The sequence below is a fragment of the Argiope bruennichi genome, chromosome X2 (assembly GCF_947563725.1).
Source record: "Argiope bruennichi chromosome X2, qqArgBrue1.1, whole genome shotgun sequence".
Classification (NCBI taxonomy): domain Eukaryota; kingdom Metazoa; phylum Arthropoda; class Arachnida; order Araneae; family Araneidae; genus Argiope; species Argiope bruennichi.
The window spans coordinates 45,219,600-45,238,355 of record NC_079163.1 but is presented as its reverse complement, the minus strand read 5'-3'; the positions used below and the strand labels follow the sequence as shown (position 1 = coordinate 45,238,355).

At 27.0% G+C, this 18,756-nt stretch overlaps 1 protein-coding gene across 1 annotated transcript in view; it reads right to left on the bottom strand.

Moving 5' to 3' along the window:
* Positions 1 to 430: 430 nt before the first annotated feature.
* Positions 431 to 18,756, bottom strand: part of LOC129959731 (fibrous sheath CABYR-binding protein-like) — a 37,233-nt gene continuing 18,907 nt past the window's right edge. Inside the window, exons 15-17 of the mRNA XM_056072621.1 lie at positions 10,069 to 10,104; positions 9,043 to 9,090; positions 431 to 549 (exon numbers count right to left, since the gene is read on the bottom strand). Coding sequence (XP_055928596.1) covers positions 431 to 549; positions 9,043 to 9,090; positions 10,069 to 10,104 — 203 coding nt within the window. The remainder of the gene's footprint in view (positions 550 to 9,042; positions 9,091 to 10,068; positions 10,105 to 18,756) is intronic.

The following is an 18,756-nucleotide window of genomic DNA, read 5'->3' as shown; positions in this document are numbered from 1 at the left end:
GCATTTGTAGATAGCCTCATTTTAGGAATTTGGTATTCAAACAGCAGAAGTGGTATCAAAACATATATTGAATAACCGGTTTTATAAAAAATTTCCCTCTTTTGTGACGTGAATTGGGACTTAATTTCTTTCAAATGTATTTACTTTTATGTCCTTAGAAGACAGGCTGATTCAGCCGTCTATTCTAAGGGAATCTCCTATTTTATACTGCTAAATAACTGTCCTTTATTCTTTCATGTTAATTTAATTATATGAGAATGGCAATAGCAACACTAATGTCATTCTCATTCAAACTAGGTAATAAATCAATATTCTCCTCACCTAACCTTATTGTATAAAGATAAGTAAAATGTAAAATCTATAAAGAATGATAATTATGCATCCGTAGCACAAAAACATATTTAAAAAAATCATATAACATATTCGGAATTCATAATCCATACAATCTTGGTAACTGTATCTTACGCTTCTTTGTATGGTTTTTGGAGTCTTTCTGTGGTTTTTGGTGTCTTTCTATTGTTTTTGGAGTAATAGCATTTGAATGGAAAGCTGCAATAAAGCCAAATTCATATGTAAATTAATGATCACTTGATCCTTTCATTTATTGTTTTTTTACTGTGATTGAAGTCATGTTTCACAAATGAATATTAGTGCTAAAAATATTGAAAATCGCAAATGATGTTTTAAGTTACTTTATAGTAATAAAAACGCGTCTTTTAGACATTAACTGATTGAATTGAAAATTCAATACATGACTTAACAGTTTTTGTACCAAAATTAAATACTAAATTTTACATATCTTACTCCTTCGTTTGAAACTCAGAAATGGATATACTAACTAGTAGTCAAAAATTTGAAAAATTTGGACCAAATTTTGATGCAGATCTTTAAGCGTCATGATCCAAATTTCATTCATCTAGCTTTTTTTCTAGCTATCATATTCTCATGCACCTGGTAGGATAAGTGGACATAATAGCTTCTCTTATTTTGATTTAGTCAACACTTGACACAATAGTAAATTTTTGGTGAAAAGACCTCATACGAAATTTTATTGCTCTAGCTCACTTTATTTTTAAGTTTACACTTTGGAACACAAAGATAGGAGGACACAATTTCAAATAAGTGTTTTATTATTATTTATTTATTTTTTTCAAGGAGGACTAAAACATGCATTTTCAGTAAATTCACAGGGATGAAATTATTAGAGGATTATAATGATTTCTCTTGTATATTTCACATATGAGAAATAAAAAATAAAAATTTTATTCTAGTGAAATAAAGAGAAAAAAAATTTAATTCGGAGGATGAATATTTTCATCACCATAAATGTGAATTGACGTCAAAGATGACGTCAATTGAATTTTCTTCTGCGAATCAATCTTTATTTCTGTAATTTAAAATCCTCAGCTTACTTACTCTAATGATCTGATTAAAATATTATTAAAATTTGTTTGAAACCAAATTCTTTTGTTTATTATAAAATAAGAGCTTTTCAGCTTAATTAATTTCTTTTCTGATTAACGATCGCTTCCACCTGAAAATGAAATTTTCTCTTTTATTTAAAATCTGCTAAATTCATTTGCTTAAAATGCTGTTATGCTAATTAGTTTCTTGCCAATGAAATAAAATCTCACTTAAAAATATTGGAACTAATGCAAATTTTAATTTAAATATTTAAGGTTGACTCAACCATGGAGGCGGATCTAAAATTATTTTTAAAACTAATGAAATACTCGAATTTCCAATAACAAAATCCCATATCAGTTGGAATTTGAAAATGAATGTTCATGCTAAAGATCCATCAGGATCACGTTCGGTTAATTTACTGGAATTTCAGTGAAATAAAACGAAAGAAAGGAACTTTTTGTTTTTAGCACTATGAGATTTAATTAATATATGGTTCTTTAATTAATAGATGGCACTTAGTGGATTGGCTCATTTCAGGCGGAGTTTTAAGCAAACAAAATTAATTATGACTGAAGAACTACTGCGAATTTAGAAAAGCAATTTGAAACGCATATATAAAAAGGCAAACTCGAGAGGAGAGTCTCGATTTCCGTAATAGGAAATTTCCGCGATATTAATTAATTGACTAAATCAATAACTCGGTCAATCAATTTTCGATCTATATAAACATGTCTTCTTGAGTAATTTTCATTGACACCAATTTTGTGAAGATACAATAATAAATAACAATAGTGTGCTGTTAGCTTTCTTGACCACTCTTTATATGTATGGTACTGTGAAAGACCGAAATCTGGCGAATGTCGACTTTCTCTGATGAATGTCAACATTCACATAATCGATAGATGTATATCCGAAATATTTGCTAAATATCCTTATTTCTCATTTACATCTACAAATGTCGGCATTCACAATACACTAATGGTGAATGTTGAATTTGGAGAAGGTTTGCATTTTCTTCACCGTATTTCAGGAGCGATAAAACGCCACAAGGGAGACGCATCTTCTTCGCCTCTCTTGCTGAGAGGAGTGACCAATCACGATTGAGGACTGGGTTCGCCATTCTGTAGAGGAGTTTTCACTGCGGGTCTGATTCGGAGAATTTCAATTCTGCAGAGGAGTTTTTTTTTACTGCGGGTCTGATTCGGAGAATTTCAATTCCTTGTTAGATGTAAACAACCCAGGATTTTTTGGGGGGCATGTTGTTTTAGATTCTAGCCTGAGAAAAAGAAGGGATGCTCAATATTACTTGCCCTCTTAATAATGATAGCAGTTGTAGTTGGATAAAGGTTAAACATTAAGAATTTACTTCCAAGTTTGGCCCACAAAGAAATTAGCATTTATTCAATAATGGACCTTTCTGCTATAACCACGCCATTAGGATACACGGAGAAATAACCACCCCAGAATAACCAGAAAAAAAATATTTTTACTACATTTTAAAATCTTTCTTTATTATTAAGGGGAGGGGGTCCGGCACCAAAAAATCTAAAAGATACAAATTTTTGTAAAAAAGAAAAAAAAAATATTCAAACATTTTTTTTTAATTATTCACAGAAAACGGTTTTAAAGAAACTCCCCTTAATTCTTAAATAATCAAATTTTGAATTAGACTCTTTAAACTTATTTTTATATCATAACAAATCTTTAAAACTTTGTTTGTGGTTATCTTTGTCATCTGTTTTCGACCTCCACCAAAGTACATATATGCTTGTCGAAATACACCGGTGATGGTCCGAATGTACAAGATTATAATCAAATATTCGGTCTTTTACGGACATATTTGGTATACGTTGACATTCACAGTGAATTCGGTCTTTCACAGTAACATATATAAATCTCTGATGAAATTTTAATCCGAACAGTAAAGATATATGAACATTTATTTAAAGTGTTGATTTCTAAAAGTATTTTATGAACAATTCTGAAGAAAATTCACTCAGAGACTGAATAAGAGTGTTTTCATATTAGTAAAGGAAAGCAGATATTAATATACTTATATCTTTCCTTCCTACAATCAGTTTTATTTGAACATTTATTTAAAGTGTTGATTACTAAAAGTATTTTATGAACAATTCTGAAGAAAATTCACTCAGAGACTGAATAAGAGTGTTCTCATATTAGTAAAGGAAAGCAGATATTAATATACTTATATCTTTCCTTCCTACAATCAGTTTTATTCGCATTCACGCTAATCATTTTAGGGGCAATGGTTTTCTACCATCTCATGTTGAAGGGTTTTTTTTTCCCTCGGGCGGATGGCAATGTTAAGATGATCTATTCGGGAAAACAAATTTTCTGCTATCTAGTGAAGGAAAAGAATGATAATATGAATTTTAATAATCTTTTCTTGTGGATTTAAATACAAATCAATTTCGTCTTTATAAAAAAAAAAAAAATTCAAAGGAAATACGAGACTCTCATCCAAAACATTGTACTATGATAATGTTATTAGGCATGATTCGTCTTTGTTTATTTTGTTTTTAATATTTACACTCAATTATATTGTAGCTATAACTTATAAACAGAAGAATGATTTGAATATCGTCCCAACCGGCATGAGTGTAAATTTAGAAACTAAAGCAATGAATAATATTATTGAGGAATGTACTTAATATAATATTTTTGAAAAAAAAGATCAAAATGAGAAAAAAAATGCTATTCGGAAATGAAATTGGTAACATTGAGAAAATTATTTTTTTAAGGTAGTGAAAAAAAAAAACAAAAAAAAAAAAACAGAATTTTTGGTACCATAATGTATTCCCAGAAGTTACGAAGGAAAAACATTAACATTTTGATTAAACTTTAATAAAAATTTTAATATGAAATATTTTAAACCTTATTTTTTAATGAACACCACACTACCTAATAAGTAATTACACACCAAAATTGCTAATTCTAATTACAGTGATCTGCTAAGTACAATGATTAGAATTTATATACAGTATTCATAGCAATTTATATACAGTATTCAAGTCTATAAACATTGTTTAAAAAAAAAAGAAAAGAAAGAAATTGGTTGTTTTTTCACTGAGTGCTCAAAAAAGGGAAAATAATTCCCAAGAGGGTACGTGACATATTTTTGGGCATAAACGGAATTGCAAAATTTTTTATGTACGAAAAACGAGAATGAAAACATATGTTTTGATTGATCATAATCATAATCTGAATGATCATAATCATTTCAAATAATGTATACTATTATAAATGAATGAAATGATTAAGTACCAATAACTTTTGACATGGATTTCAGAAAAATAAAAGCCTCCCATTATTCATTTGAGAATTAAATCTATTAAAATGTTCGGCACTTTCAGTTATTAACGAACACTGCGATACAATTATTTTCTTAACAAATGTTGCTTTAATTAATTATTGCATATATTAACAGTAAACATATGTTTGAGGAGTGATACAAATAGAATTTACTACTTAATCAGTGGTTATATTTCAATATATAGATCTATCGAATTTAATTGCAAAAATTACAAAAAAAAAGTTTAGTAATGGTGTAGAAAAACATTTCTGCAACGATCGATATTTATTTTATGTTTTCATTTAAAATCTAATAAATTATTTTTTTTTAAATAATGTTATTGCATCTTAAAATCATATGCTGCCAAGTGTTCAACTACCCTAACGCAACAGTTGTCCTTGGGGGATATTGCAGTATGGAGATGAGTGAGAAATTAGAATCCTTTTATTAAAAATAAAATATTACTTCAGCACTTTTATTTCAATATTTTATTACGATGATTCGAAAACAATTAGCAATATGTATATGTAACTAATAGATAAGTCATAGATAATGGCGACTGTAACGATATGACTATAAACGATCTCCAATATGACTTTAACGATTAAACTATAAATCTCGGCCCCATTTCGTAATAAAACCAATCATTAAAATTTCTGGAAAAGTTAAATAGCAATTAATGCGTTTAAATATGAGAGAGAAAATATATCACAACGCTTAAAATATAGACAGAATTTCCTGAAGCAATTGTACAATGGTTCTAAACCCGCTGCTGATAATGAATAAAGTTTTAGGAAAAATTTGCTGGCAAATTTCAAAAAGAAAAACTGATGTCATTGTTAAATCTCTAACAAAATAATCTTTAATTCATTCAATTTTTATCGAATGATTCTTTTTTATTGTTGCGACAATAAGTTATGCTCTTCTTTCTTACAACTTTGCTGATCTCCGGCTCTTGCTAAACAATTAAGAAAGGTTGTACGGCACAGAAAAAACTAAACATTTGAATTACCATTCTCATGAATGGAAAAGGCTGTATCACTAATTAATAAAGTGGGAAAGAAAAGTTACTGTATGATGACAATTTTCAAGGACAAAAAAGCAAAAAAGATAAGATGTACTTTTATAGTCAACTTTGGACTATCGAAGTTCATATAGTTAAAACATTTGATAGTCATTAAATCGGAAAAATTAAAAATTTTACACATAGAATTACATTTTTTAAATTCAAGGATTTAGTGCTTCAGCAAAAAAGAAAAAAAAAAAAAAAAAACAATTTTTTTTTTTTTTTTTTTTTTTTTTTTAGAAAGGCAAGGCGAGATCTCGGAATGGCGGAATAGTAAGGTTAAAAGAACACCTCCTAGTCAAATCTAGCAATGCGACATGCAAGTTGAAGTCTTGAAAGGATACAAATGACGTTCATATAATAAAGAGGGTAAAGCCTCTGGCCACACCTGACTTATGTTCATATATCACCTTTTTCTCTGTATTTCACAATTCCCTCAGAACCTCTCTGTTTAAAGTATAATAATCGGTGAAAAAATACAAAATTATCTTTATTTTTAGCAGTGACTGCTTTTCTAAGTGATTCAGTATGTATAAAACTTTTCAAGGTGTCTTATTTATTGTTTGTCAATTATAAACATATAATTTGAAAAAAGATATCAACTCATTCCTCTTTCTTTTTATTCTTTAAATACTTTTATTTTTTAATCTCATTATCATAAATAAAAGATAAATTTGTCTAGCTTAAGATAATTTTTATTTTTAAAGAATGTTCTTGAAGTCCATCCTTTCTTTGATAATAACACTAAAGTCTTATATTACTTTCAATTGTCCGTCTGCTTAATTTCCTCTTTTATTTTATTTAAAGCAATTTTTTTCTCAAGAGTGTCTCATTTTTCTCAATGTTTTAAATCTTCTTTTAAAATCCATTTCGTTTTTTCGATGTGTTCATCTTTAAGAATGACACCATTTCTTTGTTTCAAATTTCAGAAATACTGTTTCAATGAGATTTTTTATAACATTCTGTACAAATCTCTTTTCTTATTTGAAACTGCTAAGTTTTCTTAGATTTAGAAAATAATTCATTATCAAAGCAAAATGCTGTTTTTATACAAGAACAGAAATTGCTTTTCTTGTATTTGTACCATTATAAAATTACTAAGATTCTGGTCTACTAAGATGCCAATAATTTCAAAATTCAAGATTCTTTTAGTTATAAACCCCAAAAATCCAAATTCTTCACAAAACTACCTCTTATATTTCAGATATTAGTATAACAACTTAAAATATATAAATATTTTACGAAAAAAGGAAGGCAGACACTTAAATGAACACATTCATTTTCTTATACGAATTTAAATTTTATTTCAACTTTGGAGCTCCATTCTTATTTCTGGCGCTGCAAAATTTTTCTTCATTTCTTCATAATTTTAGCTGAAAAAAAATGCAATTAAAACATTTCTGAAAGATATATTAGGATGATTATTTGTTTATAAATAAACTAGAATATTAAAAAAATAACCTAAAATTTAAACAAATTTCTTAAAAACTACTCAAACGCAATTCCAACTAATCGAATAAAAATCTATTGCGAGTCCTACAAATATTGAAATAAATTCATATAATCTAATGCAGACAATACGCAATTTGATGAACAGTTTTTAAAAGCATTATTTAGAAATATTTAAAAAAAATATTTTTCTCTTATTTTCTATTGTAACTTGCTCAAATCATTTTTTCCGATAATTCAATACTAGGTGGTGTGACAGATATTGATTCAAATTTTATTTTAATCCATAATTAAATTATGAATGTTTAAAAATGGCGTCTAGTTTTAAAATGCACAAATCACAAAACTGTTACATATCAGGAATGATTACATGATTATACAAATTATTCTTTATGACAATGAAACAACTCATACTAACTTAAAGTGCATAAAAATGTTTAATATTGCTAATTTGTAGAACTTTTAATATATATATTTACACACACACACACACACACACACACACACACACACACACACACACACACACACACACACACACACACACACACACACACACACACATATATATATATATAGAGAGAGAGAGAGAGAAAACAATTTCATTTTGTTCGTTATTTCTGATCAGATACTAACGATATCAGCTTTAGGAAGGTGAAGCAAGAGCAGAAATTTCAAGATGTTAATTTATCTTTTTTTTTTTAAGTAAAAATAATGACAAGGTTGAAAAACATTTAATTTTTTTTTTTTCTTTACCAAGCCAATATATGTTTTCTGTTATACTAACTGCTCAGCAAGACAAATTCTAAGTGATTTCTGAATTTTTTACAGAAAAATGTTGTTTTCGAATGCAAAGCTTCAAATATACATTAAAATTTAGTCAATTAATCGATTTCAGAACTAATTTAGGTAAATTCTTGAATTTTTAATGAAAGACATCACATGATTCATATCTCAAAATATCTCTTCGAAATCGCTTAGAACATGGAATTTTCTACTTATTATTGTCACGATATTACTACTTTTAAAAATAAGCAAAATAATAAAATAATTTACTAACGACGCTGCCTTTTTATAAAAAATCAAGGATTTTCATCTTTAAATTCAATATGCATGTTCAGTATGTGCATAAAAATTGTTCAATGCCTTCCAACTTCAATAAATTGAATTTCAACTCTTTTTCTAATAGTAACTTATCTTATTACCTACTAAATTGAGCCTTTGAATTCCTTTTCGAAATTCCTTACGAAATAGAATGTAATGCAATAAGTGCGAAAGGAATTTAAAATTGAATTGAACTAAGGAATTTAAAATTGAATTGAACTATTCAACTCAAAATGTAAGTGAGAATCGAAAAAACCAAGAAATTTTTATACCAGGCCATCGGGGCATATGAATGAAAATTTTTAGTAAAATGCATTATGAATTGAAATTTGAATTATGCATCATTTTGCATAATGAGTCGAAATGACACAAAAATTAGATTCAGGGATATCACTAGTTCAATAGATTACATTCACTACACGAAAAAATAGATTCATCTTCAAGGGTGTGTTTATTTTCCAGTATTAGGAAGTTGCTTCTTTTTATATCCTGATTTCTTACCAAAATTGTATAGAAGAAGTTCGACATTAATTTATTAAGAAAATTTAAACAATCGGATTTGTTACTAAAATAATTATTCTACGATAAGAAAAAAATGCTTCTTCAACGAAGGTGAAATCTTCAAATATATATATACAACTTAATGAAATATCATGCCTGATTTGCATAGCTTACTTTTGGAAATATTAAATATTTATACTACCTGGAGAAGGTCCATCTTCTTCAGTTTCCTGTTTCTGAATCCAACGACCTAATAGAAAAGGAAAAAACAAACATAAACCGAAATTTGGGATCTGAATATCTTAGAAATTTTACAAGTACTATTCATAATTATTATCATTTTTGCACCAAATTCTGTACACATATTATGAGAAGATGATTTAAAATTCCAAATCAATAAATCAATGAATAATAATAGAGTATAGCAGTTAAAAAATTTAAACCTTTTCTAAAATATATGGATTAATTTAAAAGAAAGAATAGAATCCTAAATAAGTAAATTTTTTAATGGTATACTACAAGTGTAGCTAAATTAATAGACGCTCGTGGACAAATAATTTATTATTCATTCTCTACAGTGATATTTTCTTTATTGTCTTCTGAATTTAAAATCTGAAATAACAACAAAAAATTTTGTTTGAGACGTTCTCCAAAGCTGAAATAGACGCCTTCACATCTCTTAGGCTCGCCCGTCGCTACATTATAGTGATATAATTAGGGACATGACATATAAAGATCGGAGGAAGCAGGTGCTGTCACCCTGTCTGACACTATTGCCACCCCTAACATTTTAATGGCAAAAGTCATTGATTCGGCTTTGACTCATTAATAGCAGATTAACGACTACTGATTTGATACAGTTGTCAACAAAAATAATTGGGCGCATTTTTTTTTTCTGTAATTCGTTATCGAGTAGCGCCTGTGGCATCTAATTCGATAAATTGAGTTTTACGCTTTGAAAATATTTACATGATATAAGGACAAAATTTGAAAGCGTTTTTCATTTCAGAAGGTCAGTGAAAAATCTATAGCAATCGGAAAATCGATTAATCAGTTCAACAGAACAATTGAAAACAAATAATCTTAAACTATCTGTTTACAAACATGAAACAAGCGACATTAGATAAAATTGTGTAAAATGTAATTATTTAACTTCTACTCTGGCACAGTCTTTTCTGCAGAGAAGCTTATTTAGCATTTAAGATTTATTAATTGATATTGATATTACCTTTCACGAGATCTGGACCCAAGTAACGGCAACGTTCTGCAAATAGAAGAAAAAAGATATTTATAAACATTAAGAACCAATGTATGCAACAGAAATTAATTCTATTAATCATTCATTCCAATATTTCAAAATATTATGCAGACTAATTTTACTTTTAAGAGAAGTTTGAGAAATCAGCAGATGTGTGTGTGTTGGAAAAGCATATTTTATGTCAGATAACTGATGTTCATTGGCGGACGTTGACATTTTGATGCCTTACTCAGATCTTATTATGAGAACCCTTTATTTTTTTTCTCTCAATTGCTCAATTTTTTTTTCTCATTCAACATATTTTGAACTTACTCAAAATATTGGTAATATATTTAACCGGAATTATTTTTTTTACGAGCTTCGTGAAAAATGTATAGTTTTAATTATTTTAATATACATACCACGACCTAAAAACGGGTAAAGAAATAAAATTCTTGAAAAATTAACCATGATTATTAGTTAATGATTTTATTACTTACAAATAAAAGCATTTATAATTAAGTTAGATTGTAAGATAATGAAAAACCTTGAACTAATATAACATTAAAATTATTATTTTACATATCTATCAAGAATATCTATATATCATAACCATTTAAATAAATAATTAATAATTCAATATATTATAAATCAGTAATTAATTGTACTTTAATTTGTTTAATACAGATTTAATTAATTCCCAGCATTTTTCTTCATACTGTGATTACCAATTTCAACATGTAAAAAACAATTTTATCTAAAATTCTATAATTACTAGGGAGGGTTTTTTTTATTATTATTTTTATTCTGAAACTAAGCTAATAACCTTTCAATTTTTCTCGCATGCGGTCACCCTCAGCTGAGTGGCAGATAACTATTTCCAAAGCCGGAATTCCGATTATTATATTGCAAAAGCAACCAAAATAGTCGGCAATAAAATTTTTGCTTCGTTATAGTTTTATAAATATCATAAAATTCTTTAAAAAGTATTTTGTAAATTTTGAAATTCAGTATGAACTATTTGTTATTTTGGGTTAGGGAATTGACCTATATTATCTTTCATAGTTGTAAAACATGTGAAATCCGAATTCAAAGCAAGTTTGCGAAATATGTATGATATGTACAAGAAATAATAAATTATTACTCCGAGTTAGTTCTGCAGCAAGTCGTATTTCTGTTAGGAGTTTCTCCCGTGTAGTGTAAGCCTTTTCGAGATCATCCTTCCAATCCATTTATCTGAAAAATAAATATATAAATAAATTTTTTTAGAGAATTGAATATTGAGTAGAAGTTTTGTATCTGCTGACAGGCCTCAGACCAACAGTATACACACAAACACACACACACACACACACACACACACACACACACACACACACACACACACACACACACATACAAAACCGTTTGAACTAAGTTTTGTTAATACCTATGCAAAAAAAAAAAAAAAAAAAAAAGAACTGAATGTTTTTGCTATTGAATTTAATGATTTAAATCATTGCACTTAACTATTAAAAATGCTTAATTCCGAAAGAATTTTTGGAAAATATGAGCATTAATTATGAGTATTTATTATTTTGGTCAAGCTGGAATTTAATTTATATTAAATGTCAGTTTTAAGGTATACATTTAAGCAAATTTTAGCACACAACTGAATAATAAATTAATTGCAGCAGATATTTTTACCCTAAAACTAAAAAAACAATTTCATTTTATAAAATGACAATTAAATAAATATCTAGAAAAAAGAATAAGAAAAAGTCAATATAATCATCCAAATCCTTCTTTCACACAAAAAAACACATCACATATCAAATATAATTCTGAATTATATATAATCAAATTTAATTCTGAATTGTTGTAGCTTATCATTTTGTTGTAATAATCGCAACAGTAAAAAAAATTCTAGCATGCATAAACTGTTATATATCCAAAAATGTTCAATTTTGGATGAAAAAATGTATTTAATAAATGTAATGATTTTTTTACCTTTAAAATCATAAGATTCTAATGATTATTACAGTAATTGCCTTTAATAAGGGATAAGAAAGTCCATGTTCAATCTAGTTTTAATGAAGTTATTAGTCAAATTGGAATTTAACTTGAATTAAAATAATTAGAAATAGTTAGCCAGTTTTAAGTTACATATTTAAGCAAATTATAGCACACAATTGAGAAACAAATTGATTGCTGCAGGTATCTTTATCCTGAAACTGAACGAAATTTTCATTTTATGAAATGCACAGTTAAATATATCTGGAAAAAAAATTCAGAAAATGTCAAAACAATCATCTAAAACACATCACATAAAAAATATAATTCTGAAATAAATATAATCACATATAATTCTGAATTATTGCAGATTATTATTAGCTTATAATAATTTGCACAGTAAAAAAGCACCTCCAGCATTCATAAACTGTTTAATTTCAAAAAATACTGAATTTTGAATGAAAAAAAATTATATCTAATAAATGTAATGATTTTGTGGCCTTTAAATGCAATACATGATTCTAATGATTATTACACAAGTTGCCTTAAATAAATGATTAGAAATTACACCTTCAGTCTATTTATATAACAAATATAAAGAATATAAATAATCAACTCCTAGTAATATTTAATTAATAATACATTATTATTGATTATACACACGATTGAATAACAAATTAATTGCAACAGATATAATTTTCATTTTAAGAAATGCACAATTAAATATATCTGGAAAAAGTCAAAACATTCATCTAAATCATTCATCTACACAAAAAACACAACACTTATGAAATATAATACTGAAATACATATAATCACTTTTAATTCTGAATTATTGCAGATTATCATTTGCTTATAATAATTTGCACAGTAAAAAAGCACCTCTAGAGCTCAAAAACTATTTAATATCCAAAAATGCTGAATTTTGAAACAAAAAAATTATATCTAATTGTAATGATTTTTTGGCCTTTAAACGCAATACATGATTCTAATGATTATTACACTAGTTGCCTTAAATAAATGATTAGAAATTACACCTTCAGTCTATTTATATAACAAATATAAAGAATATAAATAATCAACTCCTAGTAATATTTAATTAATAATACATTATTATTGATTATACACACGATTGAATAACAAATTAATTGCAACAGATATAATTTTCATTTTATGAAATGCACAATTAAATATATCTGGAAAAAGTCAAAACATTCATCTAAATCATTCATCTACACAAAAAACACAACACTTATGAAATATAATACTGAAATACATATAATCACTTTTAATTCTGAATTATTGCAGATTATCATTTGCTTATAATAATTTGCACAGTAAAAAAGCACCTCTAGAGCTCAAAAACTATTTAATATCCAAAAATGCTGAATTTTGAAACAAAAAAATTATATCTAATTGTAATGATTTTTTGGCCTTTAAACGCAATACATGATTCTAATGATTATTACACTAGTTGCCTTAAATAAATGATTAGAAATTACACCTTCAGTCTATTTATATAACAAATATAAAGAATATAAATAATCAACTCCTAGTAATATTTAATTAATAATACATTATTATTGATTATACACACGATTGAATAACAAATTAATTGCAACAGATATAATTTTCATTTTATGAAATGCACAATTAAATATATCTGGAAAAAGTCAAAACATTCATCTAAATCATTCATCTACACACAAAACACATCACTTATGAAATATAATACTGAAATACATATAATCACTTTTAATTCTGAATTATTGCAGATTATCATTTGCTTATAATAATTTGCACAGTAAAAAAGCACCTCTAGAGCTCAAAAACTATTTAATGTTCAAAAATGCTGAATTTTGAAACAAAGAAATTATATCTAATTGTAATGATTTTTTGGCCTTTAAACGCAATACATGATTCTAATGATTATTACACTAGTTGCCTTAAATAAATGATTAGAAATTACACATTCAGTCTATTTATATAACAAATATAAAGAATATAAATAATCAACTCCTAGTAATATTTAATTAATAATACATTATTATTGATTATACTTTATTAAGAGTTAATTATTAATGATGTATAATTAACTCTTATATCTTATTAATAATCATTATCTCATATATTAATAAGGCATAATTAACTTTTATAATAAGGGGAATTGTCATTATCTAAAAAAATGCACTATTAAAAATATTTGTAGCTTTTGAAGATATGAAAATTTTCTAATTAATGCATGTACAATAAATAAATATCTTATGACAAATTTAATCTTTAATTCAAAATAACATAATACTTGAAACACATGCATGTTTATGGAGTGAAAGAGAATGAATTATCCTTATGCTATTAAACCACATACTAATTTACATAACCAAAGAGTAAATTAAAATTTTTGATTAAAATATATTAGAATTATTATATATATTTTTTCTAATGAAGAGAAACATATAATTTAATGATTTAATGAAACTGCAAATTGGTTATTACCTTTATTTAACCAAAGAGTAAAGTATTATTTTTGATTAAAAATGTATTGGAAATATTATAATTTTTTTTCTAATGGGGATAAGCATGTGATGCAATGATTTAATGAAACTACAAATTGGCTTAGCTAATTTCAACAAAAAAATTAATATTGTCAAGAATATTTATAAATTTTTAAAAGTTTGCAAAAATTATAGTAAAATTGCTCAATAACATTCCTTAGAAATTTGTATCATTAATACGGTAATTTCCGGAATTTTAAAATGTGTTTAATATTATTTTTGATCGATAATATTTTTATAAGTTATCATGACTAACACCGCAATTTCGGTTATTTTAATTAATTAAAATTTAAGTTTTAATTAATTGCGAGACAAATATTTTCTTAGAAATTTACATCATTAAAAAGGTAATTTTCGGAATTTTAAGATGTGTTAAATATTATTTTGATCAATAATATTTTCATAAGTTATCATGACTAACACCACAATTTCGCTTATTTTAATTAATTAAAATTTAAGTTTTAATTAATTGCGAGACAAACATTTGAAAAGTATTTTAATAGATTGGAATCCACAGATGGAGTTTGGGTTATCAAATCTATGTAAAATAAAATGCATTTAATTAGTACTTGAGATTTTGTTTTGAAAAAACAAGTTTGAATTGGTTCCTAGATTGTAATAATGTTAGTATATCGCACATGGTCTCTCCCACACCCATTTGGATCCATTTTAATTTTTAAGCCTTTTGTGAATAAAAAATTTCTAAAAATATAACTCCAAAAGCATTATAAAATACACTTAAATGCAATTTATTCAATAATGAATTTTTCGTTCCATTGTAATAGTGCCCAGACCTTGCCTATCACACCCCAAGTTATGCCAATATTAAAATGAAAGATTGAATAAAAAAATAACGGGTGAGAATGACAATTCCAATTCGCCATAATAAACACTTTTAAAATATTAAAATATAATTAACATTATGCCTTAATATACAGTTTTAAAATGAATATATATAAACAGTAAATGATTACTCACAGATACACGTATATAGACAAAACTCAAATAGTAGACAAATACGTCAGCACAAAGAATGCTAATTGAAGGGAAGTGGGAAACGAGTACAGTTTGTCTCGATTACAATTAAATATTACCAAACAAAACCAGAAGCCTCGCTGATTAAAAATTAAAAATTTAAATAAAAAAAAATTGAAAGCTTTATTAATTTGACATCCACTTTATAAATTATTTTATGACAATTTGGTTTTAAACAAATAAAAACTGAAAATTTAAATTTTCAGAAGCATAAAGCAATTTATATATATATACATAAACTGATATTCATACACAATATTCACAAAGAACGGAATTAGTTCAGTCATTGAGCATCATTTGTTTTAGGTTAGGAAGCATTAATTCCTTTTTCGTATGAGTCCTGTAACTCACAGTTATAACTTCCATCCAGATTCGACAGTTAAATTACATGATTTTTATGATTTTCGGCATGTTCAATTTCATCGAATCAATCGTGAATCGTAGATTCTACTTCTAATCTCTTACATTTCTTCTTTTTCGTAGTAAATTTAATATTATAATCACTCTTATAAAGTATTTCAGATTATTTCTTTCAGAGTAAACAATAAAGTTTTGAAGATAAACATACCTGAAATAACAATTTTTTGAAAGTGCTGTGCTTTCAATACACCAGCTCCTCTTTGCTAAAGTTTTGATTTTCTTCATAATGCATTAAGTTCCAGATCCAAAGATTGTACATTGGCCTTTTGCTCGACGAAAAGAACTCGCATGCATGGACGTAATATAACAGAAACAAAAACTTTTAGCTAGTATGAATTTCAGCTTTAGAAGTGGTCGAATGAACTAGCATGGATTTCCACTTTACAAATGGCCTGCTTCTCCCATGAACACATTTTTTTTTCTTAAATAAGATGTTTCATCACAGAAAAGATATAACTTAAGGCTTTGAAGAATGGTCATAAACACATCACCGACTTGCAGATGGATTTCTTATTCACTCGCGCTCAATTTTTTTTTTTTTTATTTTTTTTTTTTTTTATTAGCCATTTTGAATTCCTAATATTGCGTGGCGTTATTCTATCGTACAAGAGAAAACTCTTATCTTTCCTTTCATTATTAATTGCTTTTTCGGAAAATTCAGTAAATCACTGAAGGATCATCGCTATTGAATATTCTGCGAATTCAAATACTAAATAGCTCATGAGTGACTTAATCGCAGAGGATAATAAATAGCTAAAAGTATCTTACCTAATTCCTAGTGATTCTAAACTTCTAATATGAATACGTTTTTTTATTGACGAGCTGTGGGAAACTTGTTACGTCACTAGAATGCTAAAGACAGCGAATTTCAAGTAACTGATTCATATCCATATTTATCAAAGTTTCTTCTTTACTAATTCTTTGTTCCAGCAGAGTAACAGCTTCATCGTGATTTTAACCGCTCTGTAATTAAATTGATAATTGTTTTAAATAATTTTATGATATTAAGTCTTTTAGACTTCATCTGAGGATTTATTATTATATGTCGATATTTCATGGAACTTCGAGACTGTTACTTATATTCTTCTCTTATAATTCCATAAAATTTAAGTATAGTAATTTTCGGTGATTTAACATCGAGAATTTGATGACTGATATACGACTAGAGTTGATCGGTTTGAGGTAGAAAGGAAAAGGAGATTTGCAATTTGCGAATACTCAGTTTTTTTCCCAGATTTTGTTAATATTTGTTTGCTTAGAATCTCCGCGTGATTATTTTTTCACGGTATTCTTCACTGGGTTCTAATTTTTTAAAATCTAGATCCTTGGAAATTCATAAATTTTCAAAATCCGAATCTACCTCTTTCAGAGATTTTCTTTTATCATTCAATTGTTCTATATGCAGCTTTTCAGCAACGTTTTTTTCTTATTTGCTCTCAGAAATTATTTATTAAATTATTTATTATCAATTAATAAATAATTTTTATTAATTGATGTAGCCAACGTTGTACGTTTTTCTCTGAATAACTGAAGGAGTTCAGCATTTTTATGAGTCATTTTAATACAGTTTTTTATAATCAATATTTTCAAAATTCAATATAATATCCCGGTATATTCTGAAGAATATTATATATATATTTTTCTATATATGAATTTAAATTTTCTTTTAATAAATAGACATATTATTTAAATATTACTAATATCAAACTATGTCAATATTCTATGTCATTCTGGCCAGGTCAACTCTGCAATAAAACCCATTAAAAAGAAAGGAGTTCTTTGAGGTGGGAAAATATCTGCGATTAACTGTGACAGTAACGGCTACTCGGTTACCTCCTTTCGGCACTTTATAGAATATTAAGAAAGATAAAAATGCATAAATCACTGGTTTCAGTTCCATTTCAGTTTGCCGACTTTCAGCATACTCTGAAAGACACAATTTGGATATGAGGAAAATGCCACCTTGATAGTTGAAAGCACCTTCTGTTCTGAATAGCCTATCAATGGCAAAAAATAATTTGAAAGAAAAAAAAACTGGACGAAAATGGGATTCAAATCATTCTCAAAGCAAAACGCACGATCCAAATTATTTTGTAATTATTAGTATTAAAAGAAAAAAATTTCTATTGTTTACAAGCTGAATTTTATATATTTCCCAGTTTCTGCTGTCCTTTTTAGGGTCTCCTGGAAGCATGTTAAAATGCAGGTCTGAATGGCTCTAACAATTTCAGAAAGAGAAACTGGTTAATAAGCTCCGAAGGTGTATTTTAAAGAAAATGATTGATCCTAAATTGTGAATTGCCTTTAAAAAATGATTCATCTTAGTCTCTTTCAGATGTCCAAACAAATAATGTCTTCCTGAAGTTTATTAAACTTTCTAAAATGTTATCTAGCAAATGTTTCATTGCAGTAATATGCTAATTTCAAACTCAATTTCATATTATACATTAGAAAAGTTTAACTTTCTGAGCCCGGTTAGGAAGGAAATTTCAGTACTTCTGATTTTGGGATAAATTTTGTTGACCGAAACAGAATGAAATCATCCCTTCCCTTAGAGAAATTCCACGAGCAGGACACCTGTTGCGTCATAAATGTTCAACCGTTTTAAGCACCGCATTTGAAACATGCAAATCAAATGTCACGATAAGTAAAAACTTATCAGTATTTGTCGCATTTA